This window comes from Rissa tridactyla, chromosome Z, assembly GCF_028500815.1.
Source record: "Rissa tridactyla isolate bRisTri1 chromosome Z, bRisTri1.patW.cur.20221130, whole genome shotgun sequence".
NCBI lineage: Eukaryota > Metazoa > Chordata > Aves > Charadriiformes > Laridae > Rissa > Rissa tridactyla.
The window spans coordinates 83,041,397-83,066,473 of NC_071497.1; the positions used below are offsets into that span (position 1 = coordinate 83,041,397).

A 25,077-nucleotide genomic window follows, 5' to 3' on the forward strand; every position below is an offset into this window, starting at 1 on the left:
CAGCCACAGCAGAGCTGCTAGCTTAGCCTGAGTGCCAGGCACCGCCGCCCCTTCAGATCCTGCCCCTGGCACCCAGCCGTCCCCAGGGAGCTGCAGCTGAAGCCGAGTCCAAGCCCCACTGTGAGCAGAAATGACTTCTCCCCGTCCTCAGATAGATGAACCCCCACAGAGCTCAGGCCCTTGCGGAAGACATCGTAGCTGAGGAGTTAATGATCTTGAACAGGCCATATCTGCTCTATTGGACGTTGTACTCAGGGCCTAGGAAGCATGGTACCCCATGGCATCAGTCCTTACCACACCTGTGTGGCCTTGCGTATATCTGGAAATGCAGCAAGACGTTCTCGTCTGAACGTCTTTTAGGAATAGAACTGTTTTCTTCTAAGTAAGTAATTTATATATTACCTCGAAGGACCAAAAAAGGGAGAGCTCTGTTGGATTCTGCCTGAAGGTGGGGTATCCAGCATCTGAAGGGATGTAGGATTTACTCACTACCTGTATTCCTCTTCTTATTCTGTCTCACTAAAGCAGTTGTCTTATTAAGTCGTTATCTCTGTCTCCCTGTGGAGCACCCCGGGGAGGGACAGCAGGAGCTGCGCAGACGACACTGCTCCAAGAAGCTGGCACAGCATGTTATCAGGGTCTGTAGGGAGGCCAGGCTCCTCCAGAAGGGCCCAGGAGGAGGCCAAAATCCTCTGTACCACTTGGAAGACAAGCAGCCAAGGGAAGTTACTGAACAGAAAAAGCCAATTCAGCACTCATGGGCACACAGACGTTCTTCCCAGTAGCTCCGTGTCTGGACATTCCTCTTCCAAGCCAGGGTTTGCTGGGCTTTAGGTCTATTCAAAGAGTTGGTGAATTCAGAGTTAGAACCAGCACCCGTATTTTGGGATTACTTCTGTGCATTTAGTGAATGTGCAAGCCAAGTTTCAGCCTCAGTGGGGACATCTGCATCCAGAAAGCCTAACACCATCTATTCTGCTCAGTCAGATGAAAAATCCCAATAAAGAAACTGTGCAATGTATTTTAGAGTAGATACTCTTCCAGGGGAAACAACCCTGCGTGGTCTGCAGTTTATGGCTAATCACATGGACTTGTTCTCATGCCAGCCTTTCTTGGTGTGTACTCTCGCACATCTGTCATGGTACTGAGCAAGTACCGAAATAAAGGCTGAGGAAGGATATGGTTTTTTAGAATCATAGAATCATAGAATGTGTTGGGTTGGAAGGGACCTTTAAAGGTCATCTAGTTCAACCCCGCAAAGGCTTCCTTTCAGGAGAGGCAACTCACACCACCCAAACATCCTAGGGTGCTTTGAGGGTGTACTCTTCCCAGCCCTGACAGAAAGTGAACGTGACAACCTTTAAAAAACAAAAAAAACCCAACAAACATATCCATCACAACGAGTCTCAAAACTTATTTTTAAAATATGTATTTAAAGAACTAAGACTACAGCAGGCTGCTTCAGAAGAATGTTCGTACACTTGGTCTTTCAGAAAAAAAATAGGATAACTGATTCCTCGAGGTGCACTTTGTACAGTTCGTTCTAATGCAGTAGGACAGATGTTAAAGTTTACCATGATCTTCTCTGCACAAGGATATACAGTAAAAGCCCTGGAGACTGGTGGACTTATGCACACACTGAAGTCATGCAGATTCAAGTTGAAGAATTAGCAACTCCTGTTGCTCCAAAGTTAGTCACCTGGCACCAGGTTTAGACAGCAAAACTGTGTCCTAGTCCCCATGTCCTGCATGCCTGTGTCCAGTGTCATAAAGCAGTGAGGAGCTGTTAAGCAACACTTCACACGGGGACTTCGGAGAGACTGGCAGTCCCAAGGCATGGGAGCTTCTGAAGCAAAGCCATAATCATATATACGGTAACAAGAAGGGCATGAACTTTGAGGAGACCTGGTCAGGAAACAAGTTTCATGGCTCCAGGCCAACATCAGTAGCTAAGTTTGTTTCCAGTGGTGCATAGACAGAATGAGTCCAAGTTCAGTGATTCCCAGAGGTTAATCAAATGGAGGTCTCCGGAGGCTACCAGGGACAAGCTATATCATGAGCCTAAAACACCCCAAGCCCCTCATCGGAGAGGTGGTTGGAAGAGCTGACCGACTGTGGAATAATTACTTTTCACGCAGCACCGACTTCTTCAGATCCCCAGTAACGCTGTAGAGTGCAGGATTTCCCAGCAGGTTTCTGGCAGCACAGCATCTCGCTTGGTAGCTGTGCTGTGGACCAGGCAGGATGCAAACTAGCTTCCAGTAGCAGCGCCTAAGCTTGGAGCACATCTACAGCTAAGCCAGACACATGATGTAACCATTGGTGCTCCTCTAAATAAGCTCCCTGCGACATATGACTGAAATTAAATCTAAATTACAAGTTTAATCACCATTAATGAAAGACTTTAGAAACAGGCAAAATGTGTAACCTGAGATCTGCATGAGATACATATGCCCTGAACACAAGCCAGCGTGCCCAAAGCATTGCGTGGTGCTCCCCTTGGCACATAGGACTTCTCTAGTTATTTGGGGCATGGGAGACTCCAGCCTCTCCCAGACGGCTTCACTTTAGAAGAAATTCAAATTAAAAACTTTTTCTGACACAGAAGATCCCCCTGTGTTGGGGTCCATCGCTTACATTACTTTTTCTTCCCCTGAGGGTGAAGATGGGATATCCGTCCAAGGAGTTTGCTGATCAAAGGCACAGATTTTTAGCAGGCACTTTCTGAATGTACGAGTAATTATCAGAGTCCGCAAATACTTTCTTAAAATGGAGAAGCACTTCAGCTCTGTGTGGCCGGGAGTAACTGGAAATGCCAACTCTGCCACGCTGGCCAGACTGACCGTGTCTTCTGCATGGAGAACCTACAGAACAGGATTGACAACGTCTAAACCACAGCTCCAGCTCAGACCAGCGATGGGAGGGCTGACATGATCACCACTCCCAGTTGGTCACCTCAAGGTGTCATCCCTTAACTGGTGGTCTTTGTTTCTCCACTGTCCCTGTTCTGTGCAGCTGCATCTCATATTAAATGGTTTCTTCATCAAATAGGAGTACTTACTGTGGCTGTTAGTGATGTATCAAGCTGTAGCCATCAACTGTGGCATAATCAGGCTCACCTGAAACATGGAGCACAAAAAATTAGGTCTGCTCATGAGAAGTGCTCATTATGAGACTTTATGCAGGACAGAAACACCATGCACTGGCTACCCATATTAAAGGGATGGGAGGCGGGCGTGAATGAAGCTCAAAGAGATGGCTCGATTTGCCAAGGAGCCAAAGTAGGACCTCATTTTACTGAGTCCCACTGGAGTATCCCATCACTGCCGTGGCACTGGCAATGACACAGCGCATGCTGCTGAAGTAGAGAAGGGCCCAAACTGCAGAGACTGGTGGGATCCCAAGCTTAGACATCCTTAAGCTTGAGAAATGCCTACACAGAGTGCTTTGATCACAGCTTCTCCTGCGTGAAACCTTGCCTCCAAAGTCAGCACCCAACTTCCCAGCATCTTTCAGTGGGGACCGGACTTACAGCAGGAGCTTCACCTAAAGCAATCCCTTTAGAGAGCTAAAGCTCATGACCTGATTGTGAAGAGCAAGAGGAGAGAGATCCTCTGTGGGACCAGAGGCCCCATAAAGCAAATAACTCACCTGGCGCACTGGTCGGGGTGGGTAGAGGTCCCCTCCTGCACAGAAGGAAACACAGAGCTGAGGATCTGTGTGGCCACGGGACTCCTGTTACCCTGTCTCTGTGATCCCCAGCTGCCTCCCAGAGATGGTGGAAGGGCAAGAGGTTTGGCCAGCCTGGGCTTTATGGAGGCCTGATACGAAGGCATGTCATGGTGGGCTCACCACTGACACCCTGCTTGGCAAACACAGGAGTTGAAGCTGATACGGTAGGCGAGAGGAAAAAATAACCAAAGAGCACTAAGTTGTGGAAACATTCACAAGTGAGCCTCAGGGCATGCCTTTTTACACGTCTCTGCACAGAGTGAGACATCAGGAAGCCATAATTGGACATGACTCCTTTCCCAGTGTGACAGCCAAAGCGGCACACTCATCTTTAGCATAAGTCTTTAGCCCTGAATCCTCATCTTCCCCCCGGCAGAAGCATCCTTCACCCTGTCCTTCCTGCCCTGTCCCAGAGGAGTGAACTCAGCTCTACTGTTCCTTACTCTACCCACGCATGCTTTTAACAGATCCATCTCTCCTCAGGCAGAGAGACGACATGGAGAACCATGCAGGGAAGCCCAGAAGGTTTCATCTTGGTATCAACGGCTGCTCTAAAAGGGAGCTCAGACTGTTCCTAGAGAGAGCAAGACATGAAATTCAGTATTCCCCAGGCTATCTTGCTTTTCTGCTGAGTACTGCAGCTCCTCACCTCCATGCAAAGGACTTCTCAAAGCAGCTTGGTACAAGAAAAAATGAGCACACCCTCACCACAAGCACTTTCAGAATAATATTGCCACCCACGAGAAGGAAGAAATCACCCCACAAGGGGGAGCAAAAACTTCTGACTGGGCTTGAAGGAGTCCTTGAGGACCTTATAATAGGCAGCACGTTGGCATAACTCCATCTGCGGAGAGTGTCAGACTACATAGCATGGGAAATATTTTCCTCTCATACTCCCAAGTCAAGCTTCCAACAGACTGAAAGCAACAAAATATGCTGCTGCTTTTCTTTTTTGGAGAGCATCATTTGCAGTGGCAATTGCAATTGTACATGTTACGTGCCTTACCTTGATATAGCTGCAGGAACTGGGCTTCTCACAGGAGTTGCATTTCTCTGTGCATTATAGTAGTTTTCATAAACAACAGGAGCTAGGAAAAGTTAACAATAGTAAAGCACAGACCTTCTGTAAGCATAAACCACTTGTAAAGACTACCATTCAGATGCTAAGTCTTTCCTCTCTGTGGGAAAATGCCTGATCAGGAAATTAAAAGTTACAGAAAGGGGAGATTATCTTCAGGAGCTGGTGATAAGTGGCAGAGACTAGTGCTGCATGCCAGAGAATGAAAGGAGGGATGTTGCAAAATCAATGTTTTTTGCATCCAAACTGATGCTGATCAGAGCAGCAGCTCCATGAGGAATGCAAGTCAGCACTACTTTGTGAGATAGTACTGAGCTCTTACCTGGGGCCAGACTTCCAGTTTTGCGTAAATTTACGTAAAAATCAATATCCTTCTCAATGCTGCACATTTCTAAACTCTTGCGAATCTCCTCATATTTCTGCAACAGGGAAATAAAAATCATTTCTGTACATCAGGTCAAAAACCAAGAGGTTTTTTTCCCAATTGTTTATCACATGTGGGGTGAAAGGCCAGTGCTCACCCAGGACACAAGCCTCGATAGTGGGAGAATCAGAGAATCACAGAATGCTTTGGGTTGGAAGGGACCTTTCAAGGCCATCTAGTCCAACTCCCCCGCCATGAGCAGGAACATCTTCCACTAGATCAGGTTGCTCAGAGCCCCGTCCAGCCTGACCTTGAATGTTTCCAGGGATGGGGCACCTACCACCACTCTGGGCAACCTGGGCCAGGGTTTCACCACCCTCAAAAAATGTGGGAATCCCAGAGGAAACCTCATCTGCAAGAGCTCTGGCCCAAACCTTCTGCCTGCACGCTCATGCTGGTGTCCGGTGGCCAATCGAAGGCCACAGCCCAACTCAAACATAACACAACTCAGTGCACAGGAAAACAAATTGGGTTCTGCTTTCCAAAAAGAAAAATTAAGATTTTCATCTGACGTACTTCATCATTCTGGACACAGTCCTGGGAGAGCTGGTTGACATGAAGCCAGAGGGCATTGCGGAAGTAGTTGATCCGCTCGCACTCCTGAGTCTCAAAGAACTGTAACGACACAGACAAAACAGCCCTAATGTCTTTAAAATGAGAGCAAATCTCTTTTATCCTGAATGTTTCTTATCCACGAGTACCGCTACAAAGATGGCTGTCCTCAGCAAGGAGCAGGTGGTGGTGGTCCCCTCTAGGGAACATGGAAACCACAAGTCCTCCAGCTTGTCCAGAGAAGAAATCACCCCTCTATGCAACCAGGTATTTCAAAGATGAGTGTTCAGCTTGGGAAGGTCTTCAGGACCAACGTGGAAGGGGTCATTTGGCAAAACACTCCCTCTGGGGAGATCAAGCCAGCTTCTAAAGGCAGTCCATGTTCCCTAGGTTCCAGTTCACCTCCCTCCCACAGGTATGGAGTGATAAAAAAGCACTGGGGATGTATGAAAACAGAGGTGCATTGACTGGTTGGTCTTCTCCCTCCTTCCTGCCCAGCCCTTTTCCAAGCAGGTTTAAACCCAAGCCTTTTGAAATCTGCTGTCCGGTATACCTCAATTTCATGTGCCTTTATGCATTTCCATGAAAGATAATATTTCATCCCGAGTGTACATATGCACTTATTATCAGTTATGACCTCTGCAACACCCCAAGGGGAAAACCTCCACGTGATCCATCTGTGGAACTGAAACTACTCCTTCCCACCCCCCACCTTCAGAGAGGCTTTTGGAGACGCCAGGCACGAAAAGCACACCAGCACCGGCACACCAACGCATACCACACAAAACAGACAGCAAATTCCATTGCAAAAGGAAAAAGTAAAATAGAGGCCTCAGGAGAAATAGCTTAGGAAGGGATCAGCACAGCTGGGAATGGGAAGGTTGTCTGCAAGCTTGCAGCAGACCTGGGGTAAAACCTGGATCTCTGCAGTCCCTGTCCATCCCTTGGTCACAGATCACAGGTTGCTGCATGACAGGTCAGAAGCAGAGCAGCTGCATGTTACTCTCACCACCAGCTCTGAACTTCCCCAGCTCATGTTAGAAATCCTTACTAGACTACTTGGCTATGAGCCAGCCTGCTTTAGGCCAATACCACCACTTGGAGGGTTCCCACGCTAATGTGAGATACGAGGCAAAGGGCTCCCGGTGCGTGGGGATGGCTTCCCCCAACCTGTGTCACCAGCCCACCACCAGCCTCTGCTGCAAAGTCTTTTGAAGTCTTTCAGAGTTTCAGAGACTGATGGGTGGTGTTGCAGCTATAGCACGTATTGGCCTCGAGTCACCAGCTCTGCAGAGGTGACCATGACCGTGACTGTTCAAGAGGATGGCCACACTGAGCGTGCAGGCAGGTAATGTGCAAAAACGACAGTACTTAGCACAATGATTCTGTCAATTTTAAAAGGTGATGGAAGAAAAAAATAAAAGTAAAAAAATAGTGGACACCCTGAAGTGGTGGGACCTTGAATCCAGAAGCCAAGTGTGAGACACACATAGGGTTAGCTGCAACGCATCCTGCTGCTTCCCTGCCAGGGGAATACAGAGGGGGCAAATCTGCACTATCCCTGACCCCCGCAGCGAGGGATGGACATCCAGAGGACCACATTGCCACCTGAAGGTGTTTCAGGGCATTTACCTCGCAAGCTTTGATGTGCTCCTTCTGCCATTCTTCCCGGATCTTCTCCAGTGTGGTAACGCTCTGCTGGTAACTCCTGTCTGCGAGAGGAATCAAGTTGTCATCTGATTAACGTTAATTAAAAAAACTTCTTTGCTAGAAGGTGACGTGTGAAGTCTGAAATGGACGTCAGGGAGAAAGCAGCAATGCATGAGCTTGACTGTGGGTAGGCATTGCAAGGGGACACAGAGCAGCACACACAAAGTGGAGGGTCATGCTGCAGGGAAATGGTGGGAGTAGCATTGGTGGAGCCATGCAGGCTTCTCCAGGGCAAGTGCCCACCTCCGTTATCTTGGGGATGCAGTCATAGAATCATAGACTAATGGTTTGGGTTGGAGGGAACCTTGAAGATCACCTAGTTCCAACTCCCCTGCCCTGGGCAGGGACACCTCCCACCAGCCCAGGTTGCTCCAAGCCCCGGCCAACCTGGCCTTGAACCCCTCCAGGGATGGGGCAGCCACAGCTTCTCTGGGCAACCTGGGCCAGTGTGTCACGTGCCTCACCCAAGAGCTGGAGCTTGCCCAAGAGTCATGCCATGGCTTCACAAACCCCTGCCCCAGGAAACACTCCCCTCGCCCTCCAAATGCTGCATTTCCACACTCACCTGAGTCCTCTAGAGCCGATTTTGTCTGAGCCAGCTTCAGGAACAGCTGCCAAAAATGGGAGAGAGAAGAAAGGTAGAGGAGAGCCTTGGTGCATCACCGACGGCACTGCAGCCCAACTGCGGAACTTCACCAGCCCTCCCATCTCACCTCAAAACACAGAGCTGGGAGAAGAGCCACAGGACAGGAGAGCTGCAGGAAGAGACCTCCCCTTGAACCCTTGCCCCACGGCCACCTGCCTCTCCGTACCTTCTCCTGCTGCTTCTGAGTCACCAGGTTTGCGTTGCGGTGCACAGCCTGTTCCGCCTCGTCCTTATCCCTGCAGCGCTGCTCATAGAGACGCTTGGCCTAGGAGAGCCACCGAACAGGGCAGGAGCATGTCAGCACACAACGAGATGGAAATACAGATCACGCAGGAGACTTGGGAGGAAAGCACAGCCTACGAGTGAAGAGGTGGAGGCAGGCTGCCAGCAGGGCAGCGGATGGCACACAAAGTCCCAGATGCCCTACTGCGTGGGCAAAACCAACCTCACAAGACAAGCTAATCTTCATTTGGGATGAAGAGTTCATGGCAATCGAGTCCATGACGACTAAATCACTCGTATCCAACCCTGCAAGGCTAGCCCTGTCCATGTCCCTGGTATAGTCTTCAGATTTTCTGAGCACACCCTGCACACCCCTTGTGCAGACACAACATCGAGAGTTGCAGCAGAGGAGGAAGGCCCTTGTATTTAAGTCTTCCCCAGCACTACACGTGTGTGTGTTGGCAGCATTAACCCCCACGGCAAGAAACAGCAGCACGTTTGCTTTACCTCCATGGTCTTCTTGTACTGCAGATTCCTGTTTTTGTGAATCGCCTCCATTATCAGCTCTATCTGTGAAGGCAACAGACCCAGAGTCAGCACGTCACTGACCATCAAAGCCCCAGGGTGGACTACGTGGCTTAGGAAAGGAAGAGGCTCAGGCCAGATTGAGATGGGTTTAAGGACTTTCATCCACCAAAAGCATCTTCACAAAACCCACCTTATGTTATTCTATCATCTAAGCCTCCACTTGTGTATGCAAAGGAGCTCTACAAATGGAAGCCTAGCAGTATATAGTACCATATCAGATCCATAGGGCCTGGCAAAATTGGGAAGCCCACTCTGCTCTGCTAAGTCCAAATGGGACGCTCACTCTAGCAGTTGTCCCTCGTTTTCCAGACAAAGGAATCTCAAGGCAGAAGTTAAAAAATTTTAGCAGACCCTATGGAAATCATCCAGCATTATACATATGCTTTAAAAACATCCCTGGCTGAGGCTGGCACCCCTGGGGCTGAGCCACTGCTGTAACTGGCCCCAAGATGCACCCAAAGGAGAAGACGCGGCAGTGAGAAGAAGGAAGCTGGAGGTTGCTGCATGGTTCACCAACATGGTTGCAACACATAGGAAGGAACTAGGGACTTCCCGGCAGCGGCAGGCACCGGGGGCACAGAGGGGGCTGGGGCACGGTGGGAGGCACTGGCCAGGAGCAGCCCATCGCCGGGGCGGGATCAACACCCTGCAGCGAAGACACACGCTCCCGCAGCGCCTGACCTTTTTCCGATGCAGTTTTTGCTTTTCCCTGAAGTCCTCCATTTTCTTCGCTTCCTCCCGAAGGGTTTGCGCCAGCTGGATGTGACCTTGGCCCACGTTGTCTACCTCTGCAAAGAAAAATAAATAAATAAATAAATAAATATATACGTTCTTAAAAAGACTCTGTTGCTCAAGTCAACTGTTGTAGCTGACATCAAACTGACCCCACATCATACGTTCCCTATCAGAAACATAGAAAAGTGGCAGCACTTTTGAAGTGGCCTCCAGGCAGCGCTTGCCTGTGTAAGGAGCTATTCAGAACCAGCCCTGCTGGGGCCTGCCCTTCAGTTTAAGAAAAGCCCCATCAAGAGAAGTTATTCAAATGAGCAGAGTCACATCTCTCCCCTCATCCAGATGAATTCGGGCACGTGAAAACACATCGCACCCTGCAGCAGCTGGCTGAAGGAAGCGTTGGCCCAGGCTACCAGACAACCAACTTGGGACACAGAAAAACTAATGCTAAAAAAAACTCAGGCTCGTCTTGTTGAAGGTGAGCGGCCATACCATGAAACACCACCCCAGCAAGTTCATCAAAGGAGCTAAGCCAAACTGCAGCTCACGATTCAACCCCAAGAGCTGTTTCAAACCCGCAGCTATTAATAGTCAGCTGCTGCAAGGGCTGAGCCTCGTTAGGGAGGTCCACCAAGGGACAGGACAGCAGACAAACCTGGCTGGGGTGGAGGGTCGACTCAGCCCAGGACAGCAGAGCACTTGCCCTCGAGGTCCGGATGCTGCCTGCCTGTACCCCGGCGGGCTGTGACACATGGCAATGAAGGGGCAATGTAAAGTGGCCAAAGCACCATCTTTTAGATGCTCCGATTAAAATCATAGACTCATAGAATCATTTAATTTGGAAAAGACCTTTAAGATCATCAAGTCCAACCATTAATCTAACAGTGCCAAGTCCACCACTAAACCATGTCCCTCAGCACCACGTCTACCCGGCTTTTAAATACCTCCAGGGGTGGTGACTCCACCACTGCCCTGGGCAGCCTCTTCCAATGTCTGATAACCCTTTCAGTGTAAAATTTTTTCCTAATGCCCAATCTAAACCTCCCCTGGTGCAGCTTAAGGCCATTTCCTCTTGTCCCATTGCCTGTTCCTTTGGAGAAGAGACCGACCCCCCCTGGCTACCCCCTCCTTTCAGGCAGCTGCAGAGAGCGAGAAGGTCTCCCCTCAGCCTCCTTTTCTCCAGGCTGAACACCCCCAGCTCCCTCAGCCGCTCCTCACCAGACTTGTGCTCCAGACCCCTCACCAGCTCCGTTGCCCTTCTCTGGACATGCTCCAGCACCTCAAGGTCTTTCTTGTGGTGAGGGGCCCAAAACTGGACATAGTATTTGAGGTGCGAATTACTTTGTATGTGTGTGAAGAGGGCAAGGCAAGCCAGTCAAATGAACTCCAGATGAACTTCCCATGCACAGCTTCTGATGTGTAACACAAGCGCAACTTCTGAGCTGCAGCCAGCACCAAAAGCCCAAGAGATCCCCACAGGGATGCCCCATGGGTCTCCTCTCCCACCCATGCCCTGGAGCACCCCATCCCAAACCCCATGTGCTGAACCGAGATGGGCCAGGAGGACACCCTGTGCCTGACCCCAGCATCACACTGTTTTGAAGGTTTCTCTGCTATTTTCTTCCCCAGCAGTTGCCTCCAGGCTTTGGTGCTGCCAAGTGTCCTGACACCCACAAAGAAGAATTACTTACGTTGCTTGAAAACATCCAGGGATCTCTTCAGCGTGCTGAAAAACAGGCAGAGCATTAAAGAGTGGGAAAGCACAGCCCGGTGCAGGCATCATCAGAGCACCTCTCCCAATCCAGACAGCAAGTCTCTCACTCAATGCCAGACAAAGCAGATCGAAGCAGGTTTATTTCCCTTCCTTACACCTCCGTCTTTTTCCCTCTCAGTAAGTATAACACACCTCACTTGGTTTGAGATCTACTTTACATCTTTCTGAATATTGGATGCTGTTAAAAATTCTAAGTTTCATGACAAATGTTTCAGTCAACCTCCTGAAAGTATCATTTGGGACGCATGAACACCTTCTACATGGTGCATTGGCCAGTGGTTGAAAATGTAAAGGGCTTTTCTCCCTATTAATATTGCACACTAAAGATTTCAGAAATATCTTACGTGACATCTCAGTATAAAACTGTAAATAAATGATCAGAGAATATCAGACCGGGCACGTACAAAGTATAGAAATGAAGCAGAAAGCAAAAGGCACCAAGGGTCACTGAGGAGGTGGAAACCCACTCATGGAACCAACCTCAGCAGCTGCAGCACCCCTGCAAGGTGGTAACACACTGGACTTTGAAGATTTGCTTAGTTTGAGTCAAGGAAGTACCTGTACTTCCCTCCAGCCACAAAGACAGTCAGGAGAGAGCCCAAGGTCTCATGATCCTTAGCTCTCTGCTGAACCACCAACCCATATCTTGCCTGAGCGTCTACAATGCTGTGGTTAGTCTATGGGTGGTGAGGACTTGGTGGAGTCCAACTCAATTATTGGCAAAGGTCAACACAACTGTGCATTGTTCATTCACAAAACCAATTTCAGATCATCTTCTGGTAGCATCCCAATTACATTTCAACACTGTTTTGTCTCTCACAGCCTCCTTCCTTCTCCTCCTCCTTCGTTGCCCCAAGTAAGGACACCCGTGAAAGCAAAATGCACACAGGACTGTGAACTTACTTCAGCTCCGTCTGCCCACAAGGCTTCTTCTTCGACAAGTTAATGAGCTCTTTGCCATATTTTTCTTCTATAATTGCCCTGTTGAGGAAAGAGAGAAATGAGAGGAAATTCTCACTTCAGAAACTGATACTTGTTTGCAGCAGAGGCCAGGACTCGCTCTTAACATCCTGCCTATCTTCTGACCTGCTGCAAACCAACTGTGGATGGTTGGCTGAAGGAAGACTGTTGTTTGCAGTTACCCAACAGCCTTTCTAGTGAAAAGACTTTGTTTTGGTGTTTCTGTGGTCCTGATGCATTGCTCTCCCCATTTCCCCATGGCCAATGGGTGCAATCTCCTCAGCAGGAGATAGAGGACTAAGCAGCCAGTGCAGCTGGTGGCTAGATACAGCCAGGCGAGTCACCCGAGTAGTTTTTAGCTCAGTTTCCTGTGGGAACAAGGCTTGTGCGATCACACGTTTTCTGCTTCTCAGCCATCAGCGTCTGCCAGTCCACCCGCACAAAGTACCTTTGAACCTGATTTGGCTGATTTAAACCAAATGTGACAGAAGGGACCCACCAAAGACGACTCAGCCACCATACATGTGTGGCTAAGCTGGGCCATTTCAGCTTTTCAGGACTTTTTAAAATGAGGCAACCTGCCTCATTTTAATCTCTCCTGCCCACCTTTCGTCCTTAGGGAGAATGCCTGAGGAAGAGGCCACATCTTATGGGGTAACATAAATAACACCTTTGAGAAATCATATTGTTCTCCCCTCTTGGAAGAAAGAGAGGGGGCAGAAAGAAAGCCTCTGTGTTGCAGTCTAAGAACAACCAGCTTTCTGCCGTTGCTTTGAAATCCATACAGACAACCGGGGCCAGACTCGCATGGCCAAATGTAGATATCTCCATCTGGGCAAGCCACCCCAGCTGTCTGCAGTCAATGGAGAGAAACAAATACTGTTAGAGTATTTGTTTATTAGAGTATTAGAGCATTAGAAGGTCTACTGGATAAAATAACTAGTTTCCTAAAATGCCTGTATCTCTAACACAGATGCAGATGCCTATGTTGTTGGTTTCTAGAGTTTGGCAGTGGGGTTCACCTAACTTAACTTTAAAAACTCCAAAAGCTTGTAGGGAAATGGCAAAAATCAACATTATGATTTTTTTTTTTTTCCTCTGTCTAACAACATTGCCATGAACTTCCTTTTGAGACAAAGCATCAAATCCAACAGGCGTGTTCTCCGCGGATGGAACCGTGTAACAGCTGTGCTGTACACGGATAACAGGGCCATGTTCAGAGGGGGGTGCCAGTAGCAAGTCCAGGTCCAGCCTCTAATCTCCTCATGGCTAGACACATCAGTGGGAACCTACACCTTCTTCAACAGTAAAGAGGAATGGGGGACATGGTTTGGAAGAGGCTTTTTGCACTCTCTCTTTTGCCACGGATGAGTGGGACACAGTTCTCAGGGTTCAGCAGGTGGTTCGTCGGGCAGATGGAAATCCCAGATTTTCCTGGAACGTGGGCTTACGGCCTAGACAGGTGTAGGTGCATTGGAGACTTAACTACAGGTTCTCCTCCTCTTCTTCCCCATTACATTTGCCCCAGGCTGGTTTATACCAAGTCTTGTATTCAGAGGTTTGTTTTCTCCAGTTCTCTATACCAAAATTACGTTAACTGAGGGTTGTTCTGCAACGCTTTTCATATTTAGCCATTGCTAACGAGGTGAACCATAAAGTCAAAATACATGGCCAGACCATCTCAGTTGTGCCTTTGTAGCCACAAAATCTCTAGTTAGGTCATATCCTCTGATTAAGAAACACACTATCTAATTCTACTACTTCTTTTTAACATAAAATCCGTGGGCTGTCCATAATATACAAAGATAAATTAAGGACAAAGCCATGCCTCTCCTCTGCCAAGGTCTTCACCTGATCTTCTGCAAGCTGAACTGCAAGGTGAACTTCATGGGACAGCGTGTGGCCTGGGCAGGCCACTAACAGCTGCAAACACATCAGTATAGATGTCTGGCAACATGTAAGACTGAATTATTAAACTGCTCCTGATTCCTCATTCTTTTTAACAGACAGTTCAAAATGCGAGCATCAAGCCCTGGGCACCATCACTGCCTCGCAGCTGAGGATTCCTGGGCATGGACTTCATACCACAGCACCAGCCACGCAAGGAAAGGACAGGGTAAGAAAGCGAGTTCCTCATCAGTCAAAAGTCAAAGGTGTTTTAACATAGTGGACAGTTAAATGCAACAGAAAACTACACATTCCCAAACTGGGAATACAAGGAATAGAAGTAGTGCCACCACCTCACTTCCCACGTTCAACCCAACCCACTCTCAGAGGCAGCTCCATACCTTTCCTTCAGGAAGTCTTCAAACTCTTTGCAGTTCTTCCTGCCATCATTCAGATGTTGAATGATGCTGTCGTAGCCAACTGTGCTCGTCAGATCCGTACTCTGAAAACACAAGAACAGGAGTCACATCCTCATCAGTGAAGTCCATGGCCACTGCCACCTCCAGTGGCATTTGCACAAGCAATGGCTCAGCTGGGAGCAAGTGTGCAAGTGACATTTTATGAAATAAGATCTTTTTCTTTTAGGCATGGGAGAGGCTCCAGAATGAGAACAATGGTGGCAATTTGGGACAAGGCACTTCCATGACTCTCAGAAAAACAGAAGAGCTCAGTCCTACCACATCGTATTGCTCCACCCTGGCCTAAGTACAGCTGGCCCCACGGCATATGGCATGTCCTCCTAGGAGCTTAGCTGTCAGCTCTAATGTAATGAAATCAATCACTAAAAGTGCCCGAAGTCTCTAGGTATAGCCAGCCTCACTGGCTGCTCCTCAGAGTTTCTGCAGACATGGAGATGGATTTTTGGTTAATGTTGACTTGCACTGTTCCGGGCATCACCCTCATGTCTGGCGGTAGGAGCCTACATCTGGGCTGGGGGTGAATTTATCAGACCTTTCTGCACAGGAACGATGAGGTGCGGGTTTCTCTCTACTGCCTTCACAGTAATGTAAGGATGCACTTAATGACCGCTGCTGCAACAGCCTTCTCTTTGGCCTTGCAAAAAGCAACACTGTCCCACACATTGATTCAAAACAGCACTGCAAAGATCATTTCCCTAGGTACCAGCCCCTCCCCCACCACTGCCGTATGCCCCCAACACATCACGTACAGCCAGCTTCTTCACTGCCACCAAAACATCACAGCCATGGAGAGGTCCTGCCTCCACCATCTATGCAGCCAAGCCCCATCTTCCAAACTAGGGCTCTCAGCCCTGCAGTGCCACTCACACTTCCCACAGACTTCTGCAGGATCGCTGCTTTCCTTCAAATTACTTCTTAAAAACATATATTGTACTGATGCTTACTAAAAAAAAAAAAATGATGCACGCAGCAATGATGTAGTGGACTGGGATAAAAATTGACTAACTCTACCCTATTCTTTCCTCATACCTGTGCATGCAAGCACCTTAGGACGAAAAAAGGATTTTTGCCCTACGATTATTGAGTATTTACCACCCTGACGAGCTGGGCCAAGAGCGGGGCTCCTAAGTGTTATGGCAATACAAAGAGATGCTCTGACCATGAGCTCTCCTTCTCTGGAAGAAGCCTGAAGCGGATGCAGGGAGCTGAGCAGAAGGTGCTACCTATCATCTTCTGCAAAGAGGAGCAGTTGGTGTTGCATGGAACAGCACATACGGGAGCAAAAAAATACAGGGAAAGAGACTGCAGAAAGGAAGCAATGGTAGGAGCAGATATGAAACTCAGGGCAAGGAAGCAAAAGCCACAAATAGTTATTAAGAAGCTTGAAGAGGAATAATGGCAGGATGGAGAGATTCAGGAAAAGGTTTGAAGCCAACATGAGACTACACAGAGAACTGGTGTGAAAGTGTGGGTGACGGGGCGGGGGGGATTTCTCAGGAGTTTATACCCAGCACAAAAGATGAGGAACAGAGATGGTATTTGTGATAAACGAAGGATTTAATCATGTGGACTTCCCCGCTCAGTCAAGGACTTGAATGTCGGTGGCCAGAAAACAAGTGAAGTGGAGATATGGTGGAATGGGACCGGCAGGAAATCCCCGGGTGTCCCAGACCAGCTTCGCTCCGCCTGTGGCATGCATGGGAAAAGAGGACTGTGAGAAGGACCTAAGCAGAAACCAAAAGCACAAACGTCCCTCCAAAATGGGCTTATTATTGATAATCCCACAACCAGTTCTCAGTTCGCGTTGTGTCTTTGCTAATCGGGTCTGTGAAAAAGGAAACACGCTTGCACTGAAACCAGTCTTCATGAGAGTTGCAAAACATGGGAACACCCTAACTTGACTTTCTATCCCCGGTTTCAAGGAAATAGCATGGATTCAGAGAACAACTGCTGGTGGCTGAAAGCCCAGGCAGGACGGAGCGGTCAGACCCACATGGCTGCGTCTCAGGGGGCACCTGAAGGCTCCTGCATCCTGCTCTGCTGCCTGGGACACTTGGGCTCACTGTGCCAGGCAGAAGTGCCAGGGGAAAAATTGGGAGCATCCATCCAAAATGTGCACTAAGCTCTTTATTTTATCACTCTTCTTCCTCCAGTAGAAGGATTTCATTCCAGCATGTATGTGTTTCCTAAGCGCCCAAGGCTGGACCAGACCTCACAGTGCAAGGTGTTATACGAAACATAGAATCATAGAATCATAGAATCTTCATGGTTGGAAAGGGCCTTTGAGATCAACCATACACACACAAAAAAAACCAAACCCCTACAATCTCTGCCACTAGAGCATGCCCTGAAGTGCCACATCTAGACGTTTCTTAAACACCTCTAGGGATGGTGACTCAACCACCTCCCTGGGCAGGCTGTTCCAGTGCCTGACCACTCTTTCAGTAAAGTAATTCTTCCTAACATCTAATCTAAACCTCCCCTGCCGCAGCTTCAGACCATTTCCTCTGGTCCTGTCATTATTCACCTGGCAGAAGAGGCCAACACCCACCTCTCTACACCCTCCTTTCAGGGAGTTGTAGAGGGCAATGAGGTCTCCCCTCGGCCTCCTCTTCTCCAAGCTAAACATGCCCAGCTCCCTCAGCCTCTCCTCATATGACCTGGTCTCCAGACCCCTCACCAGCCTGGTCGCCCTCCTCTGGACATGGTCCAGCACTTTAATGTCCCTCTTGTACAGAGGGGCCCAGAACTGAACACGGTACTTGAGTGAGGCCTCACCAGTGCTGAGTACAGAGGAGGTAACAGAGACGGTGGAGGTTTCCAAAAGAGCTGCTGCCAGGCAGGAGGACCTCCTGGCCCAGGAGGAGCTGGGCAGGGTTGCATGCCGTGAAACCTGCCTTTGCAGCACCCTTCTGGGCAGATGTTGGCATAGAAAGAATAAAAAGGACCAACGTGACTGCCTGTGGGACATCCCAAAGGCAGGGCTGGCAGGGAGCAATGAAAGAGGAAGGGCAACATGGCCAGCACAGAGCCATGGGCGCAGAGGACAAGATTTAAAGACGTAATAAACTAAGGCAAAGACAGGTATGGAGGACGGGGAGTGTTGCACCAAGATCTGCCCAACCAGAGGGGTGCAGGAGGATGAGCATCTCTCCTCCCACCCTGCAGCACGTGGCTGTCCTGGTCCTCCCTACTGGGCAGAGCTCTGAGCCCGCGTGCTGTTTAGAAGGCAACCCATGGAAACTACAAACAGATGATTTCAAGGTGACAAAGCAGCAGCTGATGCTTCCTGAGGCCACAGGGCTCAGAAGACGTGCTCCCCCTTCCCAACCCGCTGCCCGGGTTTTACCATCCTCCTGTGAGGGGAGGAATTTGTGTGCTTGTTGTGATGCTTTAGGTTTTGTTTGCACTTTTAGCCAAGAAGAGGGGCTAAAATGCTCTAGAGTGGACCTGAAGTCTTGTTATGAGCTCTGTGAGTCACAGCTGAAAGGAAAGCTGCTGAGCTTGACATTTCCATCTCCAACCCAACTTTACATGGAAAAGCCCCTCCAGACACACACCCTATGAAGCCAATGACATGGCAGAATCATAGAATCCTTTAGGTTGGAAAAGACCTTTCAGACCATTGAGTCCACCCATTAATCTAACAGTGCCAAGTCCACCACTAACCTGTGTCCTTCAGCACCATGTCTGCCCAGCTTTTAAATACCTACAGGAATGGTGACTCTACCACTGCCCTGGGCAGCCTCTTCCAATGCTTGACAACCCTTTCAGTGTTAAAATTTTTCCTAATGCCCAATCTAAACCTCCCCTGGCGCACCTTGAGGCTGTTTCCTCTTGTCCCATCGCCTGTTCCTTTGGAGCAGAGACCAACCCCCCCTGGCTACCCCCTCCTTTCAGGGAGCTGCAGAGAGCGAGAAGGTCTCCCCTCAGCCTCCTCTTCTCCAGGCTGAACACCCCCAGCTCCCTCAGCTGCTCCTCACCAGACTTGTGCTCCAGACCCCTCACCAGCTCCGTTGCCCTTCTCTGGACACGCTCCAGCCCCTCAAGGTCTTTCCTGTGGTGAGGGGCCCAAAACTGGACACAGCCCTCGAGGTGGGGCCTCCCCAGTGCTGAGGACAGGGGGACGTTCACTGCCCCAGTCCTGCTGGCCACACTGTTCCTGACACAGGCCAGGATGCTGGTGGCCTCCTTGGTCACCTGGGCACACTGCTGGCTCATTCTCAGCCGCTGTCGACCAACACCCCCAGGTCCTTGTCTGCCGGGCAGCTCTCCAGCCGCTCTGCCCCAGGCCTGGAGCGTCCATGGGGTTGGTGTGACCCACGTGCAGGACCGGGCACTTGGCCTTGGTGAACCTCACGCCATTGGCCTTGGCCCATTGATACAGCCTGGCGAGCCTCCAGATCCCTCTGCAGAGCCATCCTGCCCTCAAGCAGTCTGTCCCAGCCTTCCCCAAAATGAAAGGTTTCGGGCATTGCACTGCTCAGGGCCACAGCTCAAAAGATCTTTATTTACTTAGAGCTCTTAGTGTCTCTCCTCAGTCTTATATGCTTAGAGAAACACAGCAGAAGCTGGATGGCTATTTTAGGAGTTGGAAACACCGTGCAAGAATAAATAGCTGTGCTATTCCTGCTCATCGTCAGTACAGCCTCAGAACCACTCAGGGTCCTGCAGTGGTTGCTGACCCACCACAAGAAAAATGCTTGGGGCGATACCTGCAGGAAGCACACTGAGGAGGGCAGGAGATGCTGCAAGGGGCTGCAGCTCCTCCACAACCCATAACTGGCTGGGTACAACAGAACAGGCAAAACTCATTCCAGGGAGGAAAAGGACTCACTGCAAATTCACCCACCTGAGAACAGCAGCCTGCAAAAAGCAGCTTTTTTATTAATAATTTTTCATTTCAAGTTTCCTCCCCCCTGTGCCAACACCACCTATCCTGCTCATCCCACAGATGCAGAAAACAATCACAGAATCACAAAATGGTTCCAGTTAGAAGGGACCTTAAAGCCCATCCAGTTCCACCCCCCTGCCCTGGGCAGGGACACCTCCCACCAGCCCAGGTTGCTCCAAGCCCCGGCCAACCTGGCCTTGAACCCCTCCAGGGATGGGGCAGCCACAGCTTCTCTGGGCAACCTGGGCCAGGGGCTCACCACCCTCACAGCAAAGAATTTCTTCCCAATATCTCATCTAAATCTCCCCTCTTCCAATTTGAGACTGTTCCCCCTCGTCCCATGGCTCCCCTCCCTGATCCAGAGTCCTTCCCCAGCTTTCCTGGAGCCCCTTGAGGGACTGGAAGGGGCTGGAAGGTCTCCCCGGAGCCTTCTCTTCTCCAGGCTGAACCCCCCCAGCTCTCTCAGCCTGTCCTCCCAGCAGAGGGGCTCCAGCCCTCCCAGCATCTCTGGGGCCTCCTCTGGCCCCGCTCCAACAGCTCTGTGTCCTTCTTGTGCTGGGGGCCCCAGCAGTGGGCCATCCTGCCTACACGCAACTGCTTCTGCCCGCAAACCGCACCTTGTTCCTTTCAAACAACAACCTGAGGGTTTCATAACGCTGCTGATAAACTCCACCGAGCCCGTCTCCGTTTCGAGAAGGACCAGACGGAGTAAGGGGAAGTGAAATGGCCCGACCAGTGTCACATTGAGAGTCAGCAGCCAGGGAATGGACCCAGGAGCCCGGGGCTGGCAGTCCCCTCTGTCCCCAGGCACTGGGGACGCAGAATAAAGGAGTTTATCCCCAACCAGCCACATGAGGCTAAAAAAAAAAATCACGTCGATGAAGAAGAAATACAGCCCTGACAAAATACCACAGCAGAGGGTTCCTTTGCAGGCACCGGTGCTCCCTTCCTCTGCAGCGAGGGGCAAAGCATTTCTCACCCCCCTCGCTTCCTTTGTGCCATTGCAAAAGAGATGCAATAGCTCCTTCCTACGTGTTGGGGGGGAAATAAGTGTTTTCAGACACTTTGCCACGTCCTTTCTTAGAAAATTAAATCTGCCAGCGCGGCTTTTACCACAGAGGACTTGGCTGAGCCATGGGTTGTTTTAACAGCATCGCTTTTATGGGGGCTAAAAAATAAATATTTGGGAGTGCCTAAAATATTTAGATACGAAAGTCTTATTTTCAAAAATCACTTGACCAGACCAGAGTCTCAGTCTTCAGCATTATTTGCTTATTGTTTTAATGTTTTAAGAAGTGGTTCATTTTAATGCGCTCTGGAACACAACGCAGGGAGTGGAGCATTGCTGTTCTCTTATTAAATGCAAAATGGCCAAGAATGGCCAAGAATCCACCCTCCAGGTTGCGAGCTGTCAGCCAATGGATCAGATTTAAAGCGTTCTTTAGCATTATCGCAATTTCTATTTTTCCCACAGTGTTCTACAGGACCAAAGTGTTCTGATGACACCCAAAGCTTTGCTGTTAGGTTACCCGAAATACCGTGCATGGCTTGGGGAGAACCAGGCACTTACCGAGAAAATTATTAAAGTGAAAGAAGAGACCTCGTGTAGTGAAAGAAGAAGAGCAGGTTGCAAAAACAAATGAAAACAAAAGCCCACACTTGCTCAACTCATGGCAATCACTACAGGCAGGACGAGAGGAAACAAATACGATCTTTGACGTATTTTTATTTTTGCACAGCTCTTTATTTTTATTTTGTGCAGTTCTTTTGCAGGCAGCACAGGCTGCGAGAGGAAGCGCCAACACGAGCTGGGGCATTCGGGGCAATGCATGTGCGGCATTGGGCATCTCCAGCTTTTGGACCCTGGGCAAGAAGGAGCTGTGGTAGGATGCAAAATAGCAACCCCTTTATTTAAGGAAATATAGAGACGTAGAATGGTTTGGGTTGGAAGGGACCTTAAAGACTATCCAGTTCCAACCCCCCTGCCCTGGGCAGGGACACCTCCCACCACACCAGGTTGCTCCAAGCCCCGGCCAACCTGGTCTTGAACCCCTCCAGGGATGGGGCAGCCACAGCTTCTCTGGGCAACCTGGGCCAGGGGCTCACCACCCTCACAGGAAAGGTTTCCTTCCTAGTATCTTGAGTGCTGTGTCCAGTTTTGGGCCCTCACCACAAGAAAGACCTTGAGGTGCTGGAGCATGTCCAGAGAAGGGCAACGGAGCTGGTGAGGGGTCTGGAGCACAAGTCTGGTGAGGAGCGGCTGAGGGAGCTGGGGGTGTTCAGCCTGGAGAAGAGGAGGCCGAGGGGAGACCTTCTCGCTCTCTGCAGCTCCCTGAAAGGAGGGGGTAGCCAGGGAGGGTCGGGCTCTTCTCCAAAGGAACAGGCGATAGGACAAGAGCAAACAGCCTCAAGCTGCACCAGGGGAGGTTTAGATTGGGCATTAGGAAAAATTTTAACACTGAAAGGGTTGTCAAGCATTGGAACCAGCTACCCAGGGCAGTGGTGGAGTCACCATTCCTGTAGGTATTTAAAAGCTGGGTAGACACGGTGCTGAGGGACATGGTTTAGTGGTGGTTTTGTCAGAGTCAGGTTAATGGTTGGACTTGATGATCTGAAAGGCCCCTTCCAACCTAGACAATTCTATGGTTCTATTCTATTGTCTAAATCTCCCCTCTTCCAGTTTGAAGGCACTACTCCTCGTCCCATGGCTCCCCTCCCTGATCCAGAGTCCCTCCCCAGCTTTCCTGGAGCCCCTTGAGGGACTGGAAGGGGCTGGAAGGTCTCCCCGGAGCCTTCTCTTCTCCAGGCTGAACCCCCTGAGCTCTCTCAGCCTGTCCTCCCAGCAGAGGGGCTCCAGCCCTCCCAGCATCTCCGGGGCCTCCTCTGGCCCCGCTCCAACAGCTCCGTGTCCTTCTGCTGTTGGTGCCCCAGAGCTGGAGGCAGCACTGCAGGGGGGTCTCCCCCGAGCGGAGCAGAGGGGCAGAATCCCCCCCCTCGCCCTGCTGCCCACTCTGCTGGGGATGCAGCCCAGGCTGCGGGGGGTTTCTGGGCTTTGGGCACACATTGCCAGCTCTTGTTGGGCTTCTCATCCACCAACACCCCCAAGTCCTTCTCCTCAGGGCTGCTCCCCATCCATTCATCTCAATCCATTACCATCTTGTGCTGAGAGCTAAGAGCACAAGCAAACCCGCACGCAGGGAGCGGAGCCGCAGTGTGCTTTCCCGGCATCATGAGCATCCCACCGTGAACTTCGGTGAGGACCAGCTTCCAGTGCAGGAAAGGACAGACACGGCACCCCACCAAAGAAACCAAAACTGCCAGGGTTTAAAGAGAAATCATTGCCCAGATGAGGCTTGAGGCACAGCCCCACCACCCCAGCAGAGCAAGGTGGGGCTGCAGCTCATCCCCATAAAGAAATTCGGCAGTCGCCATTTACGACCACCCGTATTTCAAAGCTGGAAGATGCAATTCCAAAAATGACCCAGCTTTTTTTGGGGGGGGGTTGGTTATTTTTTAGACTTTGTCCCATGAGTTGGAGCATCCCTCCCCTGGAGCCCTCCGTAGATCTCCCCTTTCTCACCCGGCTGGCCTCACCACTGCTTTGGCAAATCACTTGCTTTGGCAAAGCAGAGTTCCCCTTCCCTTTCTGGCTTAAGCAAAGTCATTTGAGAGGAAAAAATTGCAGGAGGAAGTTTGCGCTTTCTCACAGCACTCAACAGCAAACCGAAGACGGACAAGCACCTTGTCTAAATTTGGGGTTTTTTCTGCCTGTCTCTCATTCCCCCCCTCCCTCCCCAGCCCTCGCAGCTGATGCACAGTCACCAGTACGTGGCGTGGAGACTTCCTGGGGCGGTACCTGCCTTTTCCATGGGCCAAACGAGGGCGGCAGGGCCACGATCTCTCCACTGAGTCACGTCCATCACGCTCCCACCCAACCTCCACCCCGGCCACCTGCCCCAGGCACGTTTCCTCAGTCCGGGGACGGGGGAGGTGAAGCACTCAGGCTTCGGAAAGAAAAAAGCCAAGCAAAATCCCTGGCACCGCCAACAGATTTGGGCTCAGCAGGCACTGGGGATTGTCCAGTAAATAGCCGTGTTTGCAACGCGGGGAGGTCGGGCAGGAGCGAGCGCCGAGCGCCCCATGCGATGCCCCGGCTCCTCCTCACTTTGGGGGCTTGGGGCTGCTCCTGCCCCCGTGTTTTCTCCCACTGAGCCCCCTCCTCCTTCAAACAGCACCACGTTGCAGCGGGAGAGGAGCAAACCGGGCCGCGCTAGCCAGCGCCGGCCCCGCGGCGAGGTCCTCTTCGTCAGTCCGATGTGCCACTGGAGCAGGACAAACCAGGTCCACTCAGCTCCCCTGGTGTCACCGTTGTCCCCCCCCCAGCCCGGGAGACGCTGCCACCACCCTCACATCCCTCCCCTCCAGCACGTTTGCAAAGCAAAAAGGAGCAATTTGCCAAAACTTCTTGGCAGCAAGTAGCTGAGAGACGGCTGCCAGATGCGCGGCTGGCTTTATTTTCCAAGCCAGGTTCGATACCTATGTGGGACGTACATATCTGACGGCGCTAATGATGCCGGGCGAGCCCAGTGCTCGGCACTTGCCCTTCTCATTCCACAACACACAGGACCCCCAAACCCGGCGCCCGCTCCTCCTGGGAGCCCACACACCTTCCCCCCACCCTGCCGCTCCCCAGGCACCGGCTCGGAAACCCGGAGCGCCATTCCCAGACGGGGATTTTCAGCCCCAAAAGGCAAAATTTTGCCCCTTATTTTGCCGGTGCCTGGAACAAAAGCCCGGCACGCCAAGAGGAACCGAGCAGCCGGTGCTCTGCAGCAGATAAGGGTCCCTTCAGCACTTCTCCATTGCCAAAAAGCACAGCTCAGACTCAAAAGAATAAATGGCAGTTTTCCCCAAACCGCGTTTTTCCCTCTGCAGCTGGGCAGCGGCACGCCGAGGGTCTCGCTCCTACTCCGGGAGCAGCTCGACATCAGAGGACCCTTTCTGGCCGTGGTGGCTCCAAGCAAGTTCCATCAGTGGCCAATTAATATTATCAAACCCTCAGCCCGACACTGATTTCCTCCAGGGCAGCAGCAGTAGCTCGCCCTGCCATATTTCGGCTGCACAGGGCAGCAAAGCTCGTGGTTGGGCCAGGGGATGCTCAGACCCACCCCAGGACCACGGAGGTGGCTCTGAGGCCAACTCTGGTCGGGGTGACCCCCCCCCCCCCGCACCCAGAGCCGGCTGTGACTCCCCGCCTCCAGCTGTGACGCCCCCCCAGGTCCTTCTGTGTCCCCGCTCACCCAAAAGTGGTCCCTGAACCGTGCCTCCCGCATGCTGCCACCGCCACCGCGCTGGGACACCGCTGCCACCACTCCCGCGCCGCTCCCGCTGACGCCCCG

General features: G+C 50.8%; 1 protein-coding gene across 2 annotated transcripts; it reads right to left on the reverse strand.

The window, feature by feature from the left end:
* Positions 1-1,423: 1,423 nt before the first annotated feature.
* On the reverse strand, positions 1,424-25,077 carry PSTPIP2 (proline-serine-threonine phosphatase interacting protein 2). 2 transcript variants are annotated; one of them, XM_054186618.1, is made up of 15 exons: positions 24,979-25,038; positions 14,707-14,807; positions 12,362-12,439; positions 11,376-11,410; positions 9,634-9,740; positions 8,872-8,934; positions 8,309-8,407; positions 8,062-8,107; positions 7,419-7,498; positions 5,751-5,849; positions 5,133-5,229; positions 4,739-4,820; positions 3,652-3,686; positions 3,062-3,119; positions 1,424-2,864 (listed from the first exon to the last, which is right to left on the reverse strand). In XM_054186618.1, the coding sequence occupies exons 1-14, from the start codon at positions 25,009-25,011 to the stop codon at positions 3,070-3,072; spliced, it is 1,005 nt and encodes a 334-aa protein (XP_054042593.1). In that variant the 5' UTR covers positions 25,012-25,038; the 3' UTR covers positions 1,424-2,864; positions 3,062-3,069. The 2 variants fall into 2 exon arrangements, with proteins under 2 accessions (XP_054042593.1, XP_054042592.1); XM_054186617.1 differs by lacking the exons at positions 1,424-2,864; positions 3,062-3,119 and having other exon boundaries at positions 3,136-3,686; positions 24,979-25,077.